A 26724-nucleotide genomic window follows, 5' to 3' on the forward strand; every position below is an offset into this window, starting at 1 on the left:
CCCCTGTAAATCTGAAACACTCCCGGGGACCCCCTGTAAATACTGACACACTCCCGGGGACCCCCCTGTAAATACTGACACACTCCCGGGGACCCCCTGTAAATACTGACACACTCCCGGGGACCCCCTGTAAATACTGACACACTCCCGGGGACCCCATGTAAATACTGACACACTCACTGGGATCTCCAGGGGTTACGCAGGGCAGTGCTCTAACACACGGGGTGTCAGTGATACACTGAGTGCCGTCTTGTCTTTCAGTGGACGTACCAGGCGATGGTTCACGAGCTGCTGGGGATCAACAACAATCGGATCGATCTTTCCCGCGTGCCGGGGATCAGCAGGGACCTGAAGGAGGTGGTGCTGTCTGCTGAGAACGACGAATTCTACGCAAATGTAAGCCTGGCCGCTGATGGGAGGGTTGCGATGCTCATGGGACGGCTGTGTGTCTCCGCCGTGTGCTGGCCGGGTCTCGCTCACCTACCATCTCCTCTCTCACAGAACATGTACCTCAACTTCGGGGAAATCGGCAGCAACATCAGGAATCTCATGGAGGATTTCCAGAAAAAGAAACCAAAAGGCCAACAGAAGCTGGAATCCATCTCGGACATGAAGGTAGCGGGGGGAGGGGAGGGAGTGCAGGGTGGTGAGAGGAGGAAGCGGGGAGGGGAGGGAATGGGGGGTGGTGAGGGGAGGGACTGGGGAGCGGGGTAATGGAGGGGGAGCTGGGAGGTAGCGGACTGATGGGACACAAGGGGGAGTCGGGGTACCGGGGTGGGAGTCGGGTACCGGGGTGGGGAGTCGGGTACCGGGGGGGGGAGTCGGGTATCGGGGTGGGGGGGGGGGTACCGGGGGGGGAGTCGGGTACCGGGGCGGGGGGGGGGGGGGGAGTCGGGTACGGGGGGGGCGGGGGGAGTCGGGTACCGGGGGGGGTTGGGAGTCGGGTCTCCGGGGTTGGGGGGGGGGAGTCGGGTACCGGAGGGGGGGGGGGGGGTGGAGTCGGGTACCGGGGGGGTTGGGAGTCGGGTCTCCGGGGTTGGGGGGGGGGAGTCGGGTACCGGAGGGGGGGGGGGTGGAGTCAGGTACCGGGGGGGTTGGGAGTCGGGTCTCCGGGGTTGGGGGGGGGGGGGGAGTCGGGTTACCGGAGGGGGGGGGGGGAGTCGGGTTAGGGGGGAGGGGGGGGGGGGGGGGAGTCGGGTACGGGGGGAGGGGGGGGGGGAGTCAGGTACGGGGGGAGGGGGGGGGGAGTCGGGTACGGGGGGAGGGGGGGGGGAGTCGGGTACGGGGGGAGGGGGGGGTGGAGGTCGGGTACGGGGGGAGGGGGGGAGTCGGGTACGGGGGGGGGGGAGTCGGGTCTCCAGGTGGGGGGGGGGGGAGTCGGGTACGGGGGAGGGGGGGGGGGTGGAGTCGGGTACGGGGGGAGGGGGGGGAGTCGGGTACGGGGGGGGGGGAGTCGGGTCTCAGGGTGGGGGGGGGGGGGGGGAGTCGGGTACGGGGGGAGGGGGGGGGGGGGGAGTCGGGTACGGGGGGAGGGGGGGGGGAGTCGGGTACGGGGGGAGGGGGGGGGAGTCGGGTACGGGGGGAGGGGGGGGAGTCGGGTACGGGGGGAGGGGGGGGGAGTCGGGTACGGGGGGAGGGGGGGGGGTGGAGTCGGGTACGGGGGGAGGGGGGGGAGTCGGGTACGGGGGGGGGGGGAGTCGGGTCTCCAGGGTGGGGGGGGGGGGGAGTCGGGTACGGGGGGAGGGGGGGGGGGGTGGAGTCGGGTACGGGGGGAGGGGGGGGAGTCGGGTACGGGGGGGGGAGTCGGGTCTCCAGGTGGGGGGGGGGGGGGAGTCGGGTACAGGGGGGGTGGGGGGGGGAGTCGGGTACTGGGGGGGGTGGGGGGGGAGTCGGGTACAGGGGGGGTGGGGGGGGGAGTCGGGTACTGGGGGGGGTGGGGGGGGGAGTCGGGTACCGGGGTGGGGAGCATGTCGGGGGGGGGTCGGGGGTGGGGGGGGGGGTCGGGGTCGTCGTGGGTGGAGCCCGGGTACTGGAGCGGGTACCAGGGTAGTGGGGGGGAGTCGGGGGGCCGTGGGTGGAGCCAGTACCGGAGCGGGTACCGGGGTCATGGGTGGAGCCGGGTACCGGGGTCGTGTTTCACTCGGCCATTGCCAGCCTCTGTTATACGGCAGCAGGGAGTGTGGAGGGGCCGGCACTTCTCCTTCAGTCCAGTAGAGGAGCATGGACCCCGCGGCTGGAGGCTGCACTGGCCGGACTGTCCAGCATAGCCGGGGCTGTCGGACTCTCCCTCCCCTGGACAAATGGCCCAAATATAATCCAGGGAACCAGGGCCCTTCCCGTTCCCTGCGGTCCTCTCGCCCGGGTAGCGAGACGGGGAAGGGCCGCTCACACTGTTCAGCCCTGTTTGATGTTGTTTCCCCCAGGCCTTTGTGGAAAATTACCCGCAGTTTAAGAAGATGTCGGGCACGGTGTCGAAACATGTAACCGTGGTCGGAGAGCTGTCGCGATTGGTCAGCGAGCATCACCTGATGGAGGTGTCGGAGGTGGAGCAGGAGCTGGCCTGTCAGAATGACCGCTCCAGCGCCCTGCAGGTGAGGGCAGCCCGGGGGGGAGGTGGGGTTGGAGGTTATGCAGGGGAGGTGAGGGGAGTGGGGCCGGGTGGGGGTGTGAGGGGCACGGGGCCTGGGGGGCGAGGGGAGCGGGTGGCCCCGTGGGTGAGGTGAGGTTGGCGGTCACACAGGGAGGGGCCTGGGGGGTGAGGGGAGCGGGGGGCCCTGTGGGTGAGGTGAGGTTGGCGGTCACACAGGGAGGGGCACGGGGGGGTGAGGGGAGCGGGGGGGGCCCTGTGGGTGAGGTGAGGTTGGCGGTCACACAGGGAGGGGCCTGGGGGGAGCGGGGGGCCCTGTGGGTGAGGTGAGGTTGGCGGTCACACAGGGAGGGGCCTGGGGGGTGAGGGGAGTAGGGGGCCCTGTGGGTGAGGTGAGGTTGGCGGTCACACAGGGAGGGGCCTGGGGGGCGAGGGGAGCGGGTGGCCCTGTGGGTGAGGTGAGGTTGGCGGTCACACAGGGAGGGGCCTGGGGGGTGAGGGGAGCGGGGGGCCCTGTGGGTGAGGTGAGGTTGGCGGTCACACAGGGAGGGGCCTGGGGGGGTGAAGGGAGCGGGGGGCCCTGTGGGTGAGGTGAGGTTGGCGGTCACACGGGGAGGGGCCTGGGGGGGTGAGGGGAGTAGGGGGCCCTGTGGGTGAGGTGATGTTGGCGGTCACACAGGGAGGGGCCTGGGGGGGTGAGGGGAGTAGGGGGCCCTGTGGGTGAGGTGAGGTTGGCGGTCACACAGGGAGGGGCCTGGGGGGGTGAGGGGAGTAGGGGGCCCTGTGGGTGAGGTGAGGTTGGCGGTCACACAGGGAGGGGCCTGGGGGGCGAGGGGAGCGGGTGGCCCTGTGGGTGAGGTGAGGTTGGCGGTCACACAGGGAGGGGCCTGGGGGGTGAGGGGAGTAGGGGGCCCTGTGGGTGAGGTGCGGTTGGCGGTCACACGGGGAGGGGCCTGGGGGGTGAGGGGAGTAGGGGGCCCTGTGGGTGAGGTGATGTTGGCGGTCACACAGGGAGGGGCCTGGGGGGGTGAGGGGAGTAGGGGGCCCTGTGGGCGAGGTGAGGTTGGCGGTCACACAGGGAGGGGCCTGGGGGGGTGAGGGGAGTAGGGGGCCCTGTGGGTGAGGTGAGGTTGGCGGTCATACAGGGAGGGGCGCGGGGGGGTGAGGGGAATGGGGGGGCCCTGTGGGTGAGGTGAGGTTGGCGGTCACACGGGGAGGGGCCTGGGGGGCGAGGGGAGCGGGTGGCCCTGTGGGTGAGGTGAGGTTGGCGGTCACACAGGGAGGGGCCTGGGGGGTGAGGGGAGTAGGGGGCCCTGTGGGTGAGGTGAGGTTGGCGGTCACACAGGGAGGGGCCTGGGGGGTGAGGGGAGTAGGGGGCCCTGTGGGTGAGGTGAGGTTGGCGGTCACACAGGGAGGGGCCTGGGGGGTGAGGGGAGTAGGGGGCCCTGTGGGTGAGGTGAGGTTGGCGGTCACACAGGGAGGGGCCTGGGGGGGTGAGGGGAGTAGGGGGCCCTGTGGGTGAGGTGAGGTTGGCGGTCACACAGGGAGGGGCCTGGGGGGGTGAGGGGAGTAGGGGGCCCTGTGGGTGAGGTGAGGTTGGCGGTCACACGGGACGAGCCTGGGGGGTGAGGGGAGCGGGCCCGGGGGTGTGGAAGCGGAGCGCGGCCTGGCAGGGAGGGGAGTGGGTGGGAGGTGGAAGCGAGGCCCTGGGAGAGGGGAGCAGGCCCCTGGGGGAGGTGGAAGCTGGGGTTGCGGCTCCCGCAGGTGAGGGGAGCAGGGTCCGGCACCACTGCCTACGGGCAGAGTCCCCCACCTGCGGGCAGCTCGTTTCATGTCTTGCTCCACCCCTGGCCTGGCCGTCTGGAGCAGAGGAGAAAGCGACTCTGAGAGCAGCTAGCCCAGGAGGGAGGGGAGATTGGCAATCGCCATTCTGTCCTGTCTGGGTGTCGGTCGGTGGGTCAGTGCCACTGTCAGTGCAGCTCTGAGCCGTGCAAACAGTAGCAGCAGGCCCAGGCACGATGGCCCACACAGGGGAGCATCCTGTTGACATCCTTGTATTGCACCTTTGTGGTAGGGCAGTGGGGGGTGGTCAGGCCTGAGCAGGAGCTGGGGGCAGAATTTGGCCAGGTCACTGGAGGCCTGGATGACGGTGGGTTGTGAGGAGGCTTGTGAAGATGAGCGGGGTGGAGGGGGCAGGATTCGAGCGAGCGAGCTGGGGACTGATGGTGAAAAGCCCTGGCACCAGTGGTGGAGCTGGGGGAGAGGGCTGGAGAAGAAGGACCTTGCCTTGATCCTGTTATCAGGAGGCCTCACTGTTGACGGAGATACAACAGCAGTTGGCCATCTCTGAATATCTTGGTTTGCTGCCAAGGACACCCAGAGAATATTTAGGAACAGGCAGAGTCAGTCAGGCCCAGCGAGTCACCCCCCACGTACCCGCCCTATCGCCAATCCCGCTGTGCCGTGTTGCTTTCAGTGGGAGTGCTGATGCAGCAGGTCTGAGTGTTGAGGGGGTGGGAGTGCTCACGCAGCAAGATGTTAAATTGTTTCAGCTGTCGTGGGGCTGCTCGGGGAGTGCGCTCATTAGTTCCCTGTCAGACCTTGCAGAGCCCACACTTACACGCACAGACGCACTCTCCTTCATCGCGTTGTCTAATCTTTCCGCTGATTGTCTTTCATTGTTGCAGCTTCCCCCGGCCTCCCGCGCATTCCGCAATCCGCCACTCCTGACTGCGCAGGCCTCCTGCACTATCCGAGGGGCAGTACTGAGGGGGCGCCGCACTGTCGGAGGGGCAGTACTGAGGGGGCACCGCACTGTTGGAGGGGCAGTACTGAGGGAGCGCCGCACTGTTGGAGGGGCAGTACTGAGGGAGCGCCGCACTGTCGGAGGGGCAGTACTGAGGGGGGCGCTGCACTGTCGGAGGGGCAGTACTGAGGGAGTGCCGCACTGTCGGAGGGGCGGTACTGAGGGAGCGCCGCACTGTCGGAGGGGCAGTACTGAGGGAGCGCCGCACTGTCGGAGAGGCAGTACTGAGGGAGTGTCGGAGGGGCGGTACTGAGGGAGCGCCGCACTGTCGGAGGGGCAGTACTGAGTGGGGCGCTGCACTCTCGGAGGGGCAGCACTGAGGGAGGGGCAGTACTGAGGGAGCGCCGCACTGTCGGAGGGGCAGTACTGAGGGAGCGCCGCACTGTCGGAGGGGCGGTACTGAGGGAGAGCCGCACTGTCGGAGAGGCAGTACTGAGGGAGTGCCGCACTGTCGGAGGGGCAGTACTGAGGGGGGCGTTGCACTGTCGGAGGGGCAATACTGAGGGAGCGCCGCACTGTCGGAGGGGCGGTACTGAGGGAGAGCCGCACTGTCGGAGAGGCAGTACTGAGGGAGTGCCGCACTGTCGGAGGGGCGGTACTGAGGGAGCGCCGCACTGTCGGAGGGGCGGTACTGAGGGAGCGCCGCACTGTCGGAGGGGCGGTACTGAGGGAGCGCCGCACTGTCGGAGGGGCGGTACTGAGGGAGCTCCGCACTGTCAGAGGGGCAGTACTGAGTGGGGCGCTGCACTGTCGGGAGGTGCCGTCTTTCAGATGAGATGTTAAACTCAGAACTCGTCTGCCCTCTCAGGTGGATGTAAAAGATCCCATGGCACTATTTCGAAGAAGAGCGGGGGTAGTTCTCCCCGGTGTCCTGGGGCCAATATTTATCCCTCAACCAACATCACTAAAACAGATGATCTGGTCATTATCACATTGCTGTTTGTGGGAGCTTGCTGTGCGCAAATTGGCTGCCGCATTTCCCACATTACAACAGTGACCACACTTCAAAAAAAGTACTTCATTGGCTGTAAAGTGTTTTGGGACGTCCTGAGGTGGTGAAAGGTGCTGGAGAAATGCGACTCAGTGGGCTGTATGGCCTACTCCTGCTCCTATTTCTTATGTTAAGTACTCATGTTGGCGGCTCCCGATTGCTGGTGAGCCATGCTGGAGTGTGCGTGAACACGGGGGGAGGACAGGATCGGGTTTGTCTGTGGTGCGCCCCCCCCCCCCCGGACCATGGTCACCTACCCCGCCGCCGCTCGCTCCCTGGTCTCGAGCGGGGAAACTGGCTGCTCGCTGCCGGCGACTGTTCTTGCTCTTTGTTGCCGTATCAACCCCCCAGCCTCCGATAGTGCCGCGCCACACACCATCCCCTGGGGGAAGCGGGGGATTAGTCTCTGCACTCCCTGCCAGCTCCACCCCGCTCAGACAGCAGCAGCAGTCTGCCTCGGCCGCCAGACATTGCGCTCTGCCGCTCCCGCCGCAGGCTCTGGCCCGCAGTGGTCTGCGTCCTGTCTCCAAAGCCTTGTGGTGGCGGAGCGAGGTTAGAATCCAGCGGCCGGGACCCCCGATCCGGTCATCATGTAGCTGCTGTGTCCTGGGCTGATTGCTCTCGCGCTCTCTCTCTCTCAGTTGCTATTCTCTGATTGTCCTCTTAAGCTGACGTTATTCTCCATCATTTCTGGAGCTGCTGCTGTGCCGTGCCGAGCTGTCCTACACTGTTTATCTGCTGTCAGAGTTTGACAGCGAGCCAACAGCAGTGACCTTAAGCCCGTCTCTGCAACATGTTTCCGGCCAGTTTGCATTAACAATGGGAGACATTGTTGACATCCTGTTGTGGGATCCGTGCTCCTTAACCCTCCCTCCTCCCCAGAAGGGGCTTGTTATTCATGGGCAGAGTTTAGCAGCCTCTCCAATCACCACCTTTCATTTCAGTTGCTCACTGAGCAGACCTGTCGCTGCCTGACTAGAACGAGCAGTCATTGCTGTTCAAACAATCTTTTCTCCCCCTCCTCTCCTCGGGGCATAGTTAGCACCAGGTTTGAGGTACTTTACTCTGTATCTAACCCGTGCTGTACCTGCCCTGGGAGTGTTTGATGGGACAGTGTAGAGGGAGCTTTACTCTGTATCTAACCCGTGCTGTACCTGCCCTGGGAGTGTTTGATGGGACAGTGTAGAGGGAGCTTTACTCTGTATCTAACCCGTGCTGTACCTGCCCTGGGAGTGTTTGATGGGACAGTGTAGAGGGAGCTTTACTCTGTATCTAACCCGTGCTGTACCTGCCCTGGGAGTGTTTGATGGGACAGTGTAGAGGGAGCTTTACTCTGTATCTAACCCGTGCTGTACCTGCCCTGGGAGTGTTTGATGGGACAGTGTTGAAGGAGCTTTACTCTGTATCTAACCCGTGCTCTACCTGCCCTGGGAGTGTTTGATGGGACAGTGTAGAGGGAGCTTTACTCTGTATCTAACCCGTGCTGTACCTGCCCTGGGAGTGTTTGATGGGAGTGTAGAGGGAGCTTTACTCTGTATCTAACCCGTGCTGTACCTGCCCTGGGAGTGTTTGATGGGGACAGTGTAGAGGGAGCTTTACTCTGTATCTAACCCGTGCTGTACCTGCCCCGGGAGTGTTTGATGGGGCAGTGTAGAGGGAGCTTGACTCTGTATCTAACCCGTGCTGTACCTGCCCTGGGAGTGTTTGATGGGACAGTGTAGAGGGAGCTTTACTCTGTATCTAACCCGTGCTGTACCTGCCCTGGGAGTGTTTGATGGGACAGTGTGGAGGGAGCTTTACTCTGTATCTAATGCTGTGCCTGTTCCCTCGTTGAGCCCTGTTATTGCGGATGTGTGTTGTTGTGTCACTGGCCTGTAGTGCAGCATTCAGCGTGCATGTTGTGAAATGTCTGTTTGCCTGCGGTTGTGGTATTTTGTAAAGGTTCCTCTCTGGTCTTGAGAAAAGCAGAAACTCGAACGGGAAGTTCCTGGACTCATCGTCTCAGCTGCTGCCCAAACTCTGCCACAGTTTGGATCAGAGTGTGTCTGTCACGTGTTTCAGTTGCAGATTGTGTGTCGAGGGGACTGAGTGAAGTGAGTTGTGTCTGAGTGTTTTGCGTTTGAAGCCCCCCTTCTCCCCCCCCCCACCCCCGGTCAGGTGGCCACATTCAGTACCACTCTCGCTCCTGGCTCAGAAGGAAGTGGGTGTGAGCCTGGCTCTAATCCAGGCCTGCACTCGAGTGCAGTACCGAGGGAGTGCTGCACTGCCGGAGGTGCTGCCTTTCAGATAAGCTGCCGACCTCCCCCAGGTCTCCGAGTTACCAACACTAGGTTGCTAACCTGTCTTCCCCCCCCCCCCCCCCCCCCCCCACCCCGCCACAAAATAAAATGTTTTTCAGTCTCACTCTACTCACAAGCGTCTTTGTGTCCCAGCCTTCACCTCCACGGCACCATTTTAACTCAGCTTGGCGCATCGCAATGTGGCTGAACAAATGATTCCCGGTTTATTCGGGTTTTTAACTAACGATTGAGCTGTTTTGAGAGCTGAGAGGAGGGTGTACAGTGGTGTCGTGATTGGCTTTTGTGTTTTTCTTGTAATTCTTCCAGTTGAATTTGGGTAGGATGGAAATTGCAAGAGTGAGAGCACACGGACTTCCCCACCTCATCTGAGTTCTTTAATTTCTACTAAAAATAAGGCAATTAACCCTTTATTCTTCAAGTTGAAAGTCCAGCCCCTTAAAGAGTTAATCGCAAGCCTTTGTGCCGTAGACTTCAGACTTCTCTGCCCTTGAATTTTTACCATTTTTGGCCTAGAACCTCTCTGACCACAAACCTTAAACCTTGTTCTGCTTCTTAATTCTCTAATTCGGTTGGTGACAGGGGCTTTTGTATTTTTGGTCGAAGGATACTGAGGGTTTTGAGCGCGCGAGGCAGTGAGGACAGAGTGAGCTCTGTCTAGCTGCGGCCCACGCAGTCCCCGAGCCCCAGTCCCTGACCTATGACTAACTAACTGTGTGTGCGCAGACTGTCATGAACCGAATCACAGTTGTCCAGTCACTCCCGCTGCTTGACATTTTCCCCCTTTCTCCCTGATATTCCACCTCTCGATGCATGCCGCTTCCTCGCTCCCCTCCCCCAGCTCAGGCGGCCAGCGTCTCCCCGACATGGTCCCTCACCCAGCGTCTGAATGAAATAACCAAATTATTATTATTTAAATGGAGTGAGACGACAAAATGCTGCGGTACTGAGGGATCTGGATGTCCTAATTCATGAAACACAAAAAGTTAGCATGCAGGTACAGCAAGTAATTAGGAAGGCTAATAGAATGCTGGCCTTTATTGCAAGGGGGATGGAGTATAAAAGTAGGGAAGTTTTGATGCAACTTTACAGGGCGTTGGTGAGACCACACCTGGAGTACTTTGTACAGTTGTGGTCTCCATATTTAAGGAGGGATATACTTGCATTGGAGGGAGTGCAGAGAAGTTTCACTTGGTTGATTCCTGGGATGAAGGGGTTGTCTTATGAGGAAAGGTTGAGCAGGTTGGGCCGATACTCATTGGAGTTTAGAAGAATGAGAGGTGATCTTATCTGAGGAAGGATGTTCTTGCCATGGAGGGAGTGCAGCGAAGATTCACCAAACTGATACCTGGGATGGCAGGAATGACGTATGAGGAGAGATTGGGTCGATTGGGCTTATACTCGCTGGAGTTTAGAAGAATGAGAGGGGATCTCATTGAAACTTATAAAATTCTAACAGGACTGGACAGACTGGATGCAGGAAGGATGTTCCCGATGGTCGGGGGAGTCCAGAACCAGGGCTCACAGTCTAAGGATAAGGGCTGATGCGTCATCAATTACTCAAAAGACTGAGGTTAAGCGAGTAACAATCAGGCTTTTATTAACTAAAGAATGAAGGTCTAGTCTCGAGTGGTCGACCCGTCCAGAATACTAAGGGACTGGGAGGTAGTCACTTATATACCTGGAATAGTGGGAGGAGTCAGCCGAGGCATGTCCAGACCTGTACCTAGTGAAATACACATACAGACACAGACAGGTATAACAGTGGTTTACCACATTCACCCCTTGTTTAAAAACGAGTCCGGCGGGGTGAAGTGTATTTAAAAGTTCGTGTATTGGAGTCTCTCCGGAGGTCTTGTCTGCCGCTGTGATCGACGTGGCGACGGCAGGGGTGGTGGAGCTTCCGGCGTCGCGTCCCGTGTAGGCTGGGGCCCTGGAGTGTAGTCCTCGTGGGTGACGGTCCAAGGCGAGCCGGCTGCTGGGGTTGGATATCGGGTCGTGGGGGGGGGGTGGTAATGGGTAGTGGGTTACAGCGGTCCCCGAGGGTGCGAGGTCTCGTATGGAGACTGTGTCGTAGTGGGTTACAGCGGTCCCCGAGGGTGCGAGGTCTCGTATGGAGACTGTGTCCTCCCGCCCGTCCGGGTACGCAATGTAAACGTACTGGGGGTTGGCGTGGAGGAGGTCGACCCTCTCGACCAGGGGGTCCGTTTTATTGGCCCTCACGTGTCTTCTCTGTAGTACCAGCCCTGGGGACGTCAGCCATGGCGGTAACGCTGTCCCCGATGTGGACTTCCTTGGGAAGACAAACATTTTCTCGTGAGGGGTGGCATTGGTGGCAGTGCAGAGCAGTGACCGAATCGAGTGGAGCGCATCGGGGAGCACCTCCTGCCAGCGGGAGGTCGGAAGGCCCCTAGACTTTAAGGCTAGTAGGGCGGCCTTCCAAACTTGCATTCGTAATTGTAGGTGGAAAGTTCGATTCTCCACCTCAAGATCTTGTCATTTTTGATTTTGCCCCTCTGCTTGTTGTTGAACATAAAAGCAACTGAACGCTGGTCAGTGAGCAGGGTAAATCGTTTTCCGGCCAGGTAGTGCCTCCAATGACGCACAGCCTCCACGATAGCCTGGGCCTCCTTCTCGACCGCGGAGTGTCTGGTCTCCGGGCCCTGGAGGGTTTGTGAGAAGAATGCCACAGGTCTCCCTGCCTGATTAAGGGTGGCGGCCAGAGCGAAGTCTGACGCATCGCTTTCCACCTGGAAGGGGATGGATTCATCCACTGCGTGCATGGTGGCTTTGGCAATGTCTTCCTTGATACGGTGGAAGGCTAAGCGGGCCTCTGCCGTCACGGGAAAAGAGGTGGACTTGATCAGCGGACGGGCTTTGTCTGCATAGTAGGGGACCCACTGAGCGTAGTAGGAAAAAAACCCTAGGCACCTCTTCAGAGCTTTTAGGCAGTGGGGCAGTGGGAGTTCCATAAGGGGACGCATCCGGTCCGGGTCGGGACCGATGACCCCGTGTTCCACAACACAGCCAAGGATGGCGAGGCGGTCTGTGCGGAATATGCACTTCTCCTTGTTATATGTCAGGTTCAGGAGTTGGGCGGTGCGGAGGAATTTCTCGAGGTTTGCGTCATGGTCCTGCAAGTCATGGCCGCAGATGGTCACATTATCTAGGTAAGGGAAAGTGGCCTGCAGCTCGTTTTGATCGACCATCCGGTCCATCTCCCTTTGGAAGACGGAGACCCCGTTGGTAACGCCGAAGGGAACCCTAAGGAAGTGATAGAGGCGGCCGTTTGCCTCAAAAGCAGTATACTGGCGGTCTTCAGGGCTGATGGGGAGCTGGTGGTACGCTGATTTCAGGCCAATGGTCGAAAAGACGCGGTACTGCGCGATCTGGTTGACCATGTCAGCTATGCGGGGGAGTGGGTAGGCGTCCAGCAGGGTGTAGCGGTTTATTGTTTGGCTGTAGTCGATGACCAGGCGCTGCTTCTCGCCGGTCTTAACGACCACAACCTGGGCTCGCCAGGGGCTGGAGCTGCCCTCAATAATCCCCTCCTTCAGGAGCCGTTCCACTCCGGTTTTGATGAAAACCCTGTCCCCGGCACTATCGCCTGCTCTTTGTGGCGATGGGCTTACAGTCGGGGGTGAGGTTAGCAAACAGTGGGGGGGGTGGGACTCTGAGTGTGGAGAGGTTGCATCTGGTGCGCGGCGGGCAATTTGGAGGCTGCTGGCTGCGGACTGTGAGTGGGGGGAGGGGGCCATCGTAACGCTTTTGAGGTGGCACTGGAAATCCAACCCCAGTAGAACGGCAGCGCAGAGGTCGGGCAGGACCAGGAGTTTAAAATTATTGAACACAGTCCCGTCTACTACTAGTGTCACCACGCAGTAGCCGCCAATGTCCGCTGACTGGGACTCGGAGGCCATAGAAATCCGCTGGTGCGCAGGCAGGACTGGGAGAGAGCAACGCCGCACCGTGTCGGGGTGGATGAAGCTCTCTGTGCTCCCGGAGTCAAAAAGGCAGTTTATTGCATGGCCGTTTACCTTAACGTCCATTTTGGACCGAGCTAGCTGGTGCGGTCTTGTTTGGTCCAGCGTCACAGAGGCCAGCGTAGGGGTCGGTGTGTCGCTGCGGGTATCAGATGGGGGGGTGTTGGCGGTCTGCTGCGTCCCGGCTGGTGTCCAAGATGGCGGCGTCCATGATTCCCATGTGGCTGGAGTCGTCCAAGATGGCTGCTGCTGCGGTGGTTCGCACATGGCTGGGGAGGCCCAAGATGGCGGCCCGCACGGCCCACACGCGGCGCTGTTGGGGGCCCAAGATGGCGGCTCGCATGGCCCACACGCCGCGCTGCTGGCGTTCGGGGTGGCTTTGGCCTTGCAGACGCTGGCGTAGTGTCCCTTTTTCCCACAGCCCGAGCAGGTCGCATTCTCCGCCGGGCAGCGCGCTCTGGGGTGTTTGGCCTGGCCACAGAAGTAGCATTTCTGGCCTTGGGATACTGCTGTCTGGCTTTGGGACACTGCTGCGGTAGTTGGGCCGTTGTTGGGCTGTGGCTGGGGTGGCACGGTGCTATGGGGCTGTCCTACCGTGTCCCAGGCTGTCGTTCCCCGCGGCGTCCACGGTGCAGAGGAGTAGGCATCCATGCCCCGGAAGGCTGCGTCCAGCGTTAGTGCGATGTCGGAGGCTTTGTCGAGGGTGAGGTCACTCTGCTCCAGCAGTCGCTGTCGGGTGTAGTTGGACCTGTGGCCCGCTACGAAGGCATCCCGGATCAGTTCCTCCGTGTACTTAGTGGGCATTACCGCCTTACACCCACAGGCCCGGCCAAGCACGGACAGTGCTTGGAGGTATTCCTCAGTCGATTCCCCAGGTTGTTGCTTGCGACTCCCCAGAAGGTGCCTAGCGTATACTTCGTTCACAGGGCGCGTGTACTGGGTCTTGAGGAGCTGGAGGGCGGCTGTGTACGAGGTCGCGTCCCGGATGACTGAGTACACTCGGTGGTTCACCTTGGAGATCAGGACAGACAGTTTGTCCGCATCCGTTTCGACCGCAGTGGAGGCAGTCAGGAATGTCTCGAAGCCAGTGAGCAAACTTGGTGGAAGCGTCCGCTTCCCGACTGTCCAGGTCCAGGCATGCTGGTGTGAGGATCTTCTCCATTATAAAAATTTAGTTAATAAAATTGATGCGCCATCAATTACTCAAAAGACTGAGGTTGAGCGAGTAACAATCAGGCTTTTATTAACTAAAGAATGAAGGTCTTGTCTCGAGTGGTCGACCCGTCCAGGATACTAAGGGACTGGGAGGTAGTCACTTATATACCTGGAATAGTGGGAGGAGTCAGCCGAGGCATGTCCAGACCTGTACCTAGTGGAATACACGTACAGACACAGACAGGTATAACAGTGGTTTACCACAAGGGGTAAGCCATTTAGGACAGAGATGAGGAGGAATTTCTTCAGCCAGAGAGTGGTGAACCTGTGGAATTCTCTACCACAGAAGGCAGTTGAGGCCAATTCATTAAATATATTCAAGAAGGAGTTGGATATATTTCTTAAGGCTAAAGGGATCAAGGGATATGGGGAGAAGGCAGGGACAGGGTACTGAATTTGGATGAACAGCCATGATCACATTGAATGGCGGAGCAGACTCGAGGGGCCGAATGGCCGACTCCTGCTCCTATCTTCTATGTTTCTATGAAACATATAAAGATTCTGAGGGGGTACGATAGCAAAATACTGCGGATGCTGGAAATCCGAAATAACAACAGAAAATGCTGGAAAAACTCAGCAGGCCAGGCAACATCCGTGGAGAGAGAAATAGTCAACGTGATGCAACACCTGCCCCTATACCTCCCCCCGTCCCACTGTCCAGGGCCCCAAACACCCCTTCCAGGTGATAGTGATTTACTTGTACTTCTTGCAACCTAGTATACTGTATTCGCTGCTCACGATGTGGTCTCCTCTACATTGGGGAGACCAAACGCAGATTGGGTGATCACTTTGCGGAACACCTCCGTTCAGTCCGTAAGGGGGACCCCGAGCTTCCGGTCGCCTGTCATTTTAATTCACCGCCCCATTCCCACTCGGACCTCACTGTCCGCGGCCTCTTGTATTGTTCCACGGAAGCTCAGCGTAAACTCGAGGAACAGCCCCTCATCTTCCGATTAGGCACTTTACAGCCTTCTGGACTCAATATCGAGTTCAACAATTTCAGATCATAACCTCGGCCCCCATTACATTTTTATATATTTTTTATCCACATTTTTGGTTTGAGCCTTTTCCTTTTTTCCTCTCTCTCCCACACGGCAGCTGTCTCTCACTCTGCCAGCGCATTTCACACTTCATCTCGAGCCATCCTTCGTCTCTTTACCTGTCCTATTACCATCTCGTCTCGCCTTGAATATCCCTTAATGTCTCTTCACCTCTCGCAAACCTTCTCTTTTGTTCTTTCATTCCCTCCCCCATTTCCCAGCCATCCTTTGTTTCTTTACCTGTCCTATTACCACCTCGTCTCGCCTTGAATATCTCTTAATGTCTCTTCACCTCTCACAGAACCTCCCTTTTGTTCTTTCATCCCCTCCCCCATTTCCCAGCCCCCAAACTGCCCTTTGTTTCATTTCCTGCCTTTGCTCTCAGTTCTGACGAAGGGTTTCGACCCGAAACGTTGACTCTATTTCTCTCTCCACGGATGTTGCCTGGCCTGCTGAGTTTTTCCAGCATTTTTCTGTTATTTAAGATTCTGAGGGGGATTAACAGGGTGGATGCTGAGAGGATGTTTCCCCCAGTGGGGGTATCTAGAACCAGGGGTCACAGTCTCATAATAAGGGGTCGCCCATTTAAGACGGAGATGAGGAGGAATTTCTTCTCTGAGGGTGGTGAATCTTTGGAATTCTCTGCCCCAGAGAGCTGTGGAGGCGGAGTCATTGAATATATTCAAGGCGGAGATTGACGGACATTTGAACTACAGGGGAGTCGAGGGGTATGGGGAGAGAGCAGGGGGAGTCGGGTATGGGGAGAGAGCAGGGGGAGTCGGGTATGGGGAGAGAGCGGGGGGAGTCAAGGGGTATGGGGAGAGAGCGGGGGGAGTCAAGGGGTATGGGGAGAGAGCGGGGGGAGTCAAGGGGTATGGGGAGAGAGCGGGGGGAGTCAAGGGGTATGGGGAGAGAGCGGGGGGAGTCAAGGGGTATGGGGAGAGAGCAGGGGGAGTCGGGTATGGGGAGAGAGCAGGGGAAGTCGGGTATGGGGAGAGAGCGGGGGGAGTCAAGGGGTATGGGGAGAGAGCGGGGGGAGTCAAGGGGTATGGGGAGAGAGCGGGGGGAGTCAAGGGGTATGGGGAGAGAGCGGGGGGGAGTCAATGGGTATGGGGAGAGAGCGGGGGGAGTCGGGTATGGGGAGAGAGCGGGGGGAGTCGGGTATGGGGAGAGAGCAGGGGGAGTCAAGGGGTATGGGGAGAGAGCAGGGGGAGTGGGGTATGGGGAGAGAGCAGGGGGAGTTGGGTATGGTGAGAGCGGGGGGAGTCGGGTATGGGGAGAGCGGGGGGAGTCAAGGGGTATGGGGAGAGAGCGGGGGGAGTCAAGGGGTATGGGGAGAGAGCGGGGGGAGTCAAGGGGTATGGGGAGAGCGGGGGGAGTCAAGGGGTATGGGGAGAGAGCGGGGGGGAGTCAATGGGTATGGGGCGAGAGCGGGGGGAGTCGAGGGGTATGGGGCGAGAGCGGGGGGAGTCGAGGGGTATGGGGAGAGAGCGGGGGGAGTCGAGGGGTATGGGGAGAGAGCGGGGGGAGTCGGGTATGGGGAGAGAGCGGGGGGAGTCAAGGGGTATGGGGAGAGAGCAGGGGGAGTCGGGTATGGGGAGAGAGCAGGGGGAGTCAAGGGGTATGGGGAGAGAGCGGGGGGAGTCAAGGGGTATGGGGAGAGAGCAGGGGGAGTCGGGTATGGGGAGAGAGCAGGGGGAGTCAAGGGGTATGGGGAGAGCGGGGGGAGTCAAGGGGTATGGGGAGAGAGCGGGGGGAGTCCAGGGGTATGGGGAGAGAGCGGGGGGGAGTCAATGGGTATGGGGCGAGAGCGGGGGGAGTCAAGGGGTATGGGGAGAGAGCGGGGGGAGTCAAGGGGTATGGGGAGAGAGCGGGGGGAGTCGGGTATGGGGAGAGAGCGGGGGGAGTCGGGTATGGGGAGAGAGCGGGGGGAGTCAAGGGGTATGGGGAGAGAGCAGGGGGAGTCGGGTATGGGGAGAGAGCAGGGGGAGTCAAGGGGTATGGGGAGAGAGCGGGGGGAGTCAAGGGGTATGGGGAGAGAGCAGGGGGAGTCGGGTATGGGGAGAGAGCAGGGGGAGTCAAGGGGTATGGGGAGAGCGGGGGGAGTCAAGGGGTATGGGGAGAGAGCGGGGGGAGTCAAGGGGTATGGGGAGAGAGCGGGGGGGAGTCAATGGGTATGGGGCGAGAGCGGGGGGAGTCAAGGGGTATGGGGAGAGAGCGGGGGGAGTCAAGGGGTATGGGGAGAGAGCGGGGGGAGTCAAGGGGTATGGGGAGAGAGCGGGGGGAGTCGAGGGGTATGGGGAGAGCAGGGGGAGTCGGGTATGGGGAGAGAGCGGGGGGAGTCAAGGGGTATGGGGAGAGAGCGGGGGGAGTCAAGGGGTATGGGGAGAGAGCGGGGGGAGTTAAGGGGTATGGGGAGAGAGCGGGGGGAGTCAAGGGGTATGGGGAGAGCGGGGGGAGTCAAGGGGTATGGGGCGAGAGCGGGGGGAGTCAAGGGGTATGGGGAGAGAGCGGGGGGAGTCAAGGGGTATGGGGAGAGAGCGGGGGGAGTCGAGGGGTATGGGGAGAGAGCGGGGGGAGTCGAGGGGTATGGGGAGAGAGCGGGGGGAGTCGAGGGGTATGGGGAGAGAGCGGGGGGAGTCGGGTATGGGGAGAGCGGGGGGAGTCAAGGGGTATGGGGAGAGAGCGGGGGGAGTCAAGGGGTATGGGGAGAGCGGGGGGAGTCAAGGGGTATGGGGAGAGAGCGGGGGGAGTCGAGGGGTATGGGGAGAGCGGGGGGAGTCAAGGGGTATGGGGAGAGCGGGGGGAGTCAAGGGGTATGGGGAGAGAGCGGGGGGAGTCAAGGGGTATGGGGAGAGAGCGGGGGGAGTCGAGGGGTATGGGGAGAGAGCGGGGGGAGTCAAGGGGTATGGGGAGAGCGGGGGGAGTCAAGGGGTATGGGGAGAGAGCGGGGGGAGTCGAGGGGTATGGGGAGAGAGCGGGGGGAGTCAAGGGGTATGGGGAGAGCGGGGGGGAGTCAAGGGGTATGGGGCGAGAGCGGGGGGGAGTCAAGGGGTATGGGGAGAGAGCGGGGGGAGTCAATGGGTATGGGGCGAGAGCGGGGGGAGTCAATGGGTATGGGGCGAGAGCGGGGGGAGTCAATGGGTATGGGGAGAGAGCGGGGGGAGTCAAGGGGTATGGGGAGAGAGCGGGGGGAGTCAAGGGGTATGGGGAGAGAGCGGGGGGAGTCAAGGGGTATGGGGAGAGCGGGGGGAGTCAAGGGGTATGGGGAGAGAGCGGGGGGAGTCGAGGGGTATTGGGAGAGCGGGGGGAGTCAAGGGGTATGGGGAGAGAGCGGGGGGAGTCGAGGGGTATGGGGAGAGCGGGGGGAGTCAAGGGGTATGGGGAGAGAGCGGGGGGAGGCGAGGGGTATTGGGAGAGCGGGGGGAGTCAAGGGGTATGGGGAGAGAGCGGGGGGAGTCGAGGGGTATGGGGAGAGCTGGAAAGTGGTGTTCAGTGCAAGATTGGATCAGCCATGATCTTATTGCATGGCTGAGCAGGCTCGAGGGGCCGATTGGCCGACTCCTGCTCCTGTTTCTTATGTTCTTAGCTGTTGACAGAGCAGGTCAATGTTGTGTAATGGAAGCCCTGGAGGAATAGGGGTCCGTGTCGCTCGTACCCACCCCCCACCCTCCCAGTTTGGGATCTCAGAGTGAACAGCGCACCTCACGAGGACACTTCTTACTGATGGGCAGTCGGGGTGAGGGGGGTTGGTGAATACAGGGATGGAGGGCTTTCAAGCACTGACTGAAGGGGTGATTCTATCACTGGGTGTGGTGCAGAAGCTCTCGCCTCCATTGCAGAAGGTGGGTGAGGAGTGAAGGTGGGTGAGGAGTGACAGCCTCCATTGCTGAAGGTGGGTGAGGAGTGACAGCCTCCATTGGTGAAGGTGGGTGAGGAGTGAAGGTGGGTGAGGAGTGACCGCCTCCATTGGTGAAGGTGGGTGAGGAGTGACCGCCTCCATTGGTGAAGGTGGGTGAGGAGTGACCGCCTCCATTGCAGAAGGTGGGTGAGGAGTGACAGCCTCCATTGGTGAAGGTGGGTGAGGAGTGACAGCCTCCATTGGTGAAGGTGGGTGAGGAGTGACCGCCTCCATTGCAGAAGGTGGGTGAGGAGTGAAGGTGGGGGAGGAGTGACCGCCTCCATTGGTGAAGGTGGGTGAGGAGTGACAGCCTCCATTGCAGAAGGTGGGTGAGGAGTGAAGGTGGGTGAGGAGTGAAGGTGGGGGAGGAGTGACAGCCTCCATTGGTGAAGGTGGGTGAGGAGTGACAGCCTCCATTGCAGAAGGTGGGTGAGGAGTGAAGGTGGGGGAGGAGTGACCGCCTCCATTGGTGAAGGTGGGTGAGGAGTGACAGCCTCCATTGCAGAAGGTGGGTGAGGAGTGAAGGTGGGTGAGGAGTGAAGGTGGGGGAGGAGTGACAGCCTCCATTGGTGAAGGTGGGTGAGGAGTGAAGGTGGGTGAGGAGTGACCGCCTCCATTGGTGAAGGTGGGTGAGGAGTGAAGGTGGGTGAGGAGTGACCGCCTCCATTGGTGAAGGTGGGTGAGGAGTGACCGCCTCCATTGGTGAAGGTGGGTGAGGAGTGACAGCCTCCATTGGTGAAGGTGGGTGAGGAGTGACCGCCTCCATTGGTGAAGGTGGGTGAGGAGTGACCGCCTCCATTGGTGAAGGTGGGTGAGGAGTGACCGCCTCCATTGGTGAAGGTGGGTGAGGAGTGACCGCCTCCATTGGTGAAGGTGGGTGAGGAGTGACAGCCTCCATTGGTGAAGGTGGGTGAGGAGTGACCGCCTCCATTGGTGAAGGTGGGTGAGGAGTGACCGCCTCCATTGGTGAAGGTGGGTGAGGAGTGACCGCCTCCATTGGTGAAGGTGGGTGAGGAGTGACAGCCTCCATTGGTGAAGGTGGGTGAGGAGTGAAGGTGGGTGAGGAGTGACAGCCTCCATTGGTGAAGGTGGGTGAGGAGTGACAGCCTCCATTGGTGAAGGTGGGGGAGGAGTGACCGCCTCCATTGGTGAAGGTGGGTGAGGAGTGACAGCCTCCATTGGTGAAGGTGGGTGAGGAGTGACCGCCTCCATTGGTGAAGGTGGGTGAGGAGTGAAGGTGGGTGAGGAGTGACAGCCTCCATTGGTGAAGGTGGGTGAGGAGTGAAGGTGGGTGAGGAGTGACAGCCTCCATTGGTGAAGGTGGGTGAGGAGTGAAGGTGGGTGAGGAGTGACAGCCTCCATTGGTGAAGGTGGGTGAGGAGTGACAGCCTCCATTGGTGAAGGTGGGTGAGGAGTGACCGCCTCCATTGGTGAAGGTGGGTGAGGAGTGACAGCCTCCATTGGTGAAGGTGGGTGAGGAGTGACAGCCTCCATTGCTGAAGGTGGGTGAGGAGTGACCGCCTCCATTGGTGAAGGTGGGTGAGGAGTGACAGCCTCCATTGGTGAAGGTGGGTGAGGAGTGACCGCCTCCACTGGTGAAGGTGGGTGAGGAGTGACAGCCTCCACTGGTGAAGGTGGGTGAGGAGTGACCGCCTCCATTGGTGAAGGTGGGGGAGGAGTGAAGGTGGGTGAGGAGTGACCGCCTCCATTGGTGAAGGTGGGGGAGGAGTGAAGGTGGGTGAGGAGTGACAGCCTCCATTGGTGAAGGTGGGTGAGGAGTGACGGCCTCCATTGGTGAAGGTGGGTGAGGAGTGACAGCCTCCACTGGTGAAGGTGGGTGAGGAGTGAAGGTGGGTGAGGAGTGACCGCCTCCATTGGTGAAGGTGGGTGAGGAGTGACCGCCTCCATTGGTGAAGGTGGGTGAGGAGTGACAGCCTCCATTGGTGAAGGTGGGTGAGGAGTGAAGGTGGGTGAGGAGTGACCGCCTCCATTGGTGAAGGTGGGTGAGGAGTGACCGCCTCCATTGGTGAAGGTGGGTGAGGAGTGACAGCCTCCATTGGTGAAGGTGGGTGAGGAGTGAAGGTGGGTGAGGAGTGACCGCCTCCATTGGTGAAGGTGGGTGAGGAGTGACCGCCTCCATTGGTGAAGGTGGGTGAGGAGTGAAGGTGGGTGAGGAGTGACCGCCTCCATTGGTGAAGGTGGGTGAGGAGTGACTGCCTCCATTGGTGAAGGTGGGTGAGGAGTGACGGCCTCCATTGGTGAAGGTGGGTGAGGAGTGACGGCCTCCATTGGTGAAGGTGGGTGAGGAGTGACCGCCTCCATTGGTGAAGGTGGGTGAGGAGTGACCGCCTCCATTGGTGAAGGTGGGTGAGGAGTGACCGCCTCCATTGGTGAAGGTGAGTGAGGAGTGACCGCCTCCATTGGTGAAGGTGGGTGAGGAGTGACAGCCTCCATTGGTGAAGGTGGGTGAGGAGTGACCGCCTCCATTGGTGAAGGTGGGTGAGGAGTGACCGCCTCCATTGGTGAAGGTGGGTGAGGAGTGAAGGTGGGTGAGGAGTGACCGCCTCCATTGGTGAAGGTGGGTGAGGAGTGACAGCCTCCATTGGTGAAGGTGGGTGAGGAGTGAAGGTGGGTGAGGAGTGACAGCCTCCACTGGTGAAGGTGGGTGAGGAGTGACCGCCTCCACTGGTGAAGGTGGGTGAGGAGTGACAGCCTCCACTGGTGAAGGTGGGTGAGGAGTGACCGCCTCCATTGGTGAAGGTGGGTGAGGAGTGACCGCCTCCATTGGTGAAGGTGGGTGAGGAGTGACCGCCTCCATTGGTGAAGGTGGGTGAGGAGTGACAGCCTCCATTGGTGAAGGTGGGTGAGGAGTGACAGCCTCCATTGGTGAAGGTGGGTGAGGAGTGACCGCCTCCATTGATGAAGGTGGGTGAGGAGTGACAGCCTCCATTGGTGAAGGTGGGGGAGGAGTGACCGCCTCCATTGGTGAAGGTGGGTGAGGAGTGACAGCCTCCATTGGTGAAGGTGGGTGAGGAGTGACAGCCTCCATTGGTGAAGGTGGGTGAGGAGTGACAGACTCCATTGGTGAAGGTGGGTGAGGAGTGAAGGTGGGTGAGGAGTGACCGCCTCCATTGGTGAAGGTGGGGGAGGAGTGAAGGTGGGTGAGGAGTGACTGCCTCCATTGGTGAAGGTGGGTGAGGAGTGACAGCCTCCACTGGTGAAGGTGGGTGAGGAGTGACCGCCTCCATTGCTGAAGGTGGGGGAGGAGTGAAGGTGGGGGAGGAGTGACCGCCTCCATTGGTGAAGGTGGGGGAGGAGTCACGGCCTCAGCGAGGATGCATTGTAGGTCTGGGAGGGGAGTGTGAGCTGGGGAGGGACCCCCAGGCAGGGAGGTGTTTGGGGAGGGCTGCTGATTATTGCGGATGCATTAAACCTGCCTCTGTGACCGCGTCTCTTACAGAATGTGAGGAAGCTGCTGCAGGATCCCAAGGTGTCGGACTTGGATGCGGTGAGGCTGGTGATGCTCTACGCCCTGCGCTACGAACGCCACAGCAACAGCAACCTGGCCTCGCTGATGGAGGCTCTGACCCGCAGGGGGGTGTCGGACAAGTACAAGCGGGTGAGTGAGTGTCGCCCTCTTGCACCGTGCCTATGGGAATCCTCCAGCCTCTCTGTGCTATCAATCAATGTGATCATTCATCCCTGTCCAATCGTCCTCACTGCACCTCCACTGGACTTCAATCTACGGACAGCCTCTGGTGGGTACAGGTCACTCGATAACACTGCAGTTGATGTGGTCTACATGGACTTCAGTAAGGCTTTTGACAAAGTCCCGCATGGGAGACTGGTCAAGAAGGTGAGAGCCCATGGGATCCAGGGCAACTTGTCACATTGGATCCAAAATTGGCTTAGCGGCAGGAGGCAGAGGGTGATGGTCGAAGGTTGTTCTTGTGACTGGAAGCCTGTGTCCAGTGGTGTACCGCAGGGATCGGTGCTGGGTCCTTTGCTGTTTGTAGTGTACATTAATGATTTAGATATGAATGTAGGATGTACAATCAGTAAGTTCGCAGATGACACGAAAATTGGTGGAGTGGTAAACAGCGAGGAGGGAAGCCTCAGGCTACAGGACGATATAGACGGGTTGGTCAGATGGACAGAACAGTGGCAAATGGAATTTAACCCTGAAAAGTGTGAGGTGATGCATTTTGGGAGGACTAACAAGGCAAGGGAATACACAGTGAATGGTGGGACCCTAGGAAGGACAGAGGATCAGAGGGACCTTGGTGTGCATGTACATAGATCCCTGAAGGCAGCAGGACAGGTAGATAAGGTGGTTAAAAAGGCATATAGGATACTTGCCTTCATTAGCCGAGGCATAGAATATAAGAGCAGGGAGGTTATGATGGAGCTGTACAAAACGCTAGTTAGGCCACAGCTGTAATACTGTGTGCAGTTCTGGTCGTCACACTATAGGAAGGATGTGATTGCATTGGAGAGGGTGCAGAGGAGATTCACCAGGATGTTACCTGGGCTGGAGCGCTTCAGCTATGAAGAGAGACTGGACAGGCTGGGGTTGTTTTCCTTAGAGCAGAGAAGGCTGAGGGGGGACCTGATTGAGGTGTACAAAATTATGAGGGGCATAGATAGGGTAGATAGAAAGGAACTTTTCCCCTTAGTAGAGGGGTCAATAACCAGGGGGCATAGTTTCAAGGTAAGGGGCAGGAGGTTTAGAGGGGATTTGAGGAAAAACTTTTTCACCCAGAGGGTGGTTGGAATCTGGAACTCACTGCCTGAAAGGGTGGTAGAGGCAGGAACCCTCACAACATTCAAGAAGCATTTAGATGAGCACTTGAAACGCCATAGCATACAAGGCTAGGGACCAAGTGCTGTAAAATGGGATTAGAATAGACAGGGCTTGATGGCCGGCGCGGACACGATGGGCCGAAGGGCCTCTTTCTGTGCTGTATACCTCTATGACACTATGACTGGGGTACAGTACTGGTGGGTACAGGTCTGTCGCTGTATAACACTGGGGTACAGTACTGGTGGGTACAGGTCTGTCACTGTATAACACGGGGGTACAGTACTGGTGGGTACAGGTCTGTCACTGTATAACACTCGGGTACAGTACTGGTGGGTACAGGTCTGTCACTGTATAACACTGGGGTACAGTACTGGTGGGTACAGGTCTGTCACTGTATAACGGGTACAGTACTGGTGGGTACAGGTCTGTCAGTGTATAACACTGGGGTACAGTACTGGTGGGTACAGGCCTGTCACTGTATAACACTGGGGTACAGTGCTGGTGGGCGTCTGTCGCTGTATAACACTGGGGTACAGTACTGGTGGGCGTCTGTCGCTGTATAACACTATGTGGTGCTCATGCCCATCTCTCTCCTGTTAATTTGATCCCAGTTGGTGTCGGTTGTTGTGGAATACGGCGGGAAAAGAATCCGAGGGAATGACCTTGTGACCCCAAAGGATGCTGTCGCTATCACCAAGCAATTCTTCAAAGGACTGAAGGTAGAGTCTGGGCCTGCTGATCGATTTCCCCGCCCCCCGCTATCTCCCCTCCTCTCCTCAGGGTGCCTGTCAGTGGATCCTCTCGCTCCCCTCCCCGCCCCGCCCTCGGTGGGACAGGACCCCTCACTCTCACTCCCCGCCCTCGGTGGGACAGAACCCCTCACTCTCACTCCCCGCCCTCGGTGGGACAGGACCCCTCACTCTCACTCCCCGCCCTCGGTGGGACAGGACCCCTCACTCTCACTCCCCGCCCTCGGTGGGACAGAACCCCTCACTCTCACTCCCCGCCCTCGGTGGGACAGAGCCCCTCACTCTCACTCCCTGCCCTCGGTGCGACAGGACCCCTCACTCTCACTCCCCGCCCTCGGTGGGACAGGACCCCTCACTCTCACTCCCCGCCCTCGGTGGGACAGAACCCCTCACTCTCACTCCCCGCCCTCGGTGGGACAGGACCCCTCACTCTCACTCCCCGCCCTCGGGACAGAACCCCTCACTCTCACTCCCCGCCCTCGGTGGGACAGGACCCCTCACTCTCACTCCCCGCCCTCGGTGGGACAGGACCCCTCACTCTCACTCCCCGCCCTCGGTGGGACAGGACCCCTCACTCTCACTCCCCGCCCTCGGTGGGACAGGACCCCTCACTCTCACTCCCCGCCCTCGGTGGGACAGAACCCCTCACTCTCACTCCCCGCCCTCGGGACAGGACCCCTCACTCTCACTCCCCGCCCTCGGTGGGACAGAACCCCTCACTCTCACTCCCCGCCCTCGGTGGGACAGAACCCCTCACTCTCACTCCCCGCCCTCGGTGGGACAGGACCCCTCACTCTCACTCCCCGCCCTCGGTGGGACAGGACCCCTCACTCTCACTCCCTGCCCTCGGTGGGACAGAACCCCTCACTCTCACTCCCCGCCCTCGGTGGGACAGGACCCCTCACTCTCACTCCCCGCCCTCGGTGGGACAGAACCCCTCACTCTCTCTCCCCGCCCCGCCCTCGGTGGGACAGAACCCCTCACTGTCACTCCCCGCCCTCGGTGGGACAGAACCCCTCACTCTCACTCCCCGCCCTCGGTGGGACAGGACCCCTCACTCTCACTCCCCGCCCTCGGGACAGAACCCCTCACTCTCACTCCCCGCTCTCGGTGGGACAGGACCCCTCACTCTCACTCCCCGCCCTCGGTGGGACAGAACCCCTCACTCTCACTCCCCGCCCTCGGTGGGACAGGACCCCTCACTCTCACTCCCCGCCCTCGGTGGGACAGAACCCCTCACTCTCACTCCCCGCCCTCGGGACAGAACCCCTCGCTCTCACTCCCCGCCCTCGGTGGGACAGGACCCCTCACTCTCACTCCCCGCCCTTGGTGGGACAGGACCCCTCACTCTCACCCTCACTCCCCGCCCTCGGTGGGACAGGACCCCTCACTCCCCGCCCCCCCCTCGGTGGGACAGAACCCCTCACTCTCACTCCCCGCCCCCCCCCTCGGTGGGACAGAACCCCTCACTCTCACTCCCCGCCCTCGGTGGGACAGGACCCCTCACTCTCACCGCCCTCGGTGGGACAGAACCCCTCACTCTCACTCCCCGCCCTCGGTGGGACAGGACCCCTCACTCTCACTCCCCGCCCTCGGTGGGACAGAACCCCTCACTCTCACTCCCCGCCCTCGGTGGGACAGGACCCCTCACTCTCACTCCCCACCCTCGGTGGGACAGGATCCCTCGCTCTCGCTCCCCGCCCTCGGTGGGACTGTGGTGAGGGCAGTGGGAGCGCACGGGCGCGATGACGGCAGGAATGCGGGGAGAGCGGCCAGGGGCAGGCGTGGCGAGGACAGCGAGGGTTGTGGGGAGTGTTGCTGTGTAACGGGTTGCTGTTTTCTGTGCAGGGTATTGAGAACGTGTACACTCAGCACCAGCCACTGATTCAGGACACCCTGGACCAGCTTATTAAAGGGAAGCTGAAGGACAGCCAGTACCCGTACCTCGGACCCAACACACTGCGAGACCGGTAAGAACGGAGCCTGCCCCCAACCAAGGATAGAGAGAGATGGCAATGCACAGCGGCTGGTGTCTCTCAGCTCCTCGAGATATCTGTACACTGACTGGTGTCTCAGTCTCTGACTCTACCATGAACCCATACCCCAGCGAGAGTCAGCACCTTCAGGGTAGGAGGGGACCCGTACCCCAGTGAGAGTCAGCACCTTCAGGAGAAGAGGGGACCCGTACCCCAGCGAGAGTCAGCACCTTCAGGATAGGAGGGGACCCGTACCCCAGTGAGAGTCAGCACCTTCAGGAGAGGAGGGGACCCGTACCCCAGTGAGAGTCACCACCTTCAGGAGAGGAGGGGACCCGTACCCCAGTGAGAGTCAGCACCTTCAGGAGAGGAGGG

The 26724-nt window shown here is 60.3% G+C and overlaps 1 protein-coding gene across 1 annotated transcript; it reads left to right on the forward strand.

Moving 5' to 3' along the window:
• Window positions 1-226: 226 nt before the first annotated feature.
• On the forward strand, window positions 227-26376 carry LOC147086366 (vacuolar protein sorting-associated protein 45-like). Its single transcript, XM_085978426.1, has 6 exons — window positions 227-396; window positions 502-615; window positions 2424-2591; window positions 22281-22439; window positions 24236-24343; window positions 26222-26376. Exons 1-6 carry the CDS (start codon window positions 277-279, stop codon window positions 26345-26347), a joined length of 795 nt encoding a protein of 264 aa, XP_085834552.1. The 5' UTR covers window positions 227-276; the 3' UTR covers window positions 26348-26376.
• The last annotated feature ends 348 nt before the right edge of the window (window positions 26377-26724 follow it).

This window comes from Somniosus microcephalus, unplaced genomic scaffold, assembly GCF_052327205.1.
Source record: "Somniosus microcephalus isolate GS21.2 unplaced genomic scaffold, FLI_Smic_1.0 unresolved_chr7, whole genome shotgun sequence".
NCBI lineage: Eukaryota > Metazoa > Chordata > Chondrichthyes > Squaliformes > Somniosidae > Somniosus > Somniosus microcephalus.

Coding starts and splice junctions, on each gene's coding strand:
- LOC147086366 (XM_085978426.1), top strand. CDS start 277: ATGGTTCACGAGCTGCTGGGGATCAACAACAATCGGATCGATCTTTCC. Junction 2,592..22,280: donor ACCGCTCCAGCGCCCTGCAG/GTGAGGGCAGCC, acceptor CGTCTCTTACAG/AATGTGAGGAAGCTGCTGCA. Junction 22,440..24,235: donor TGTCGGACAAGTACAAGCGG/GTGAGTGAGTGT, acceptor ATTTGATCCCAG/TTGGTGTCGGTTGTTGTGGA.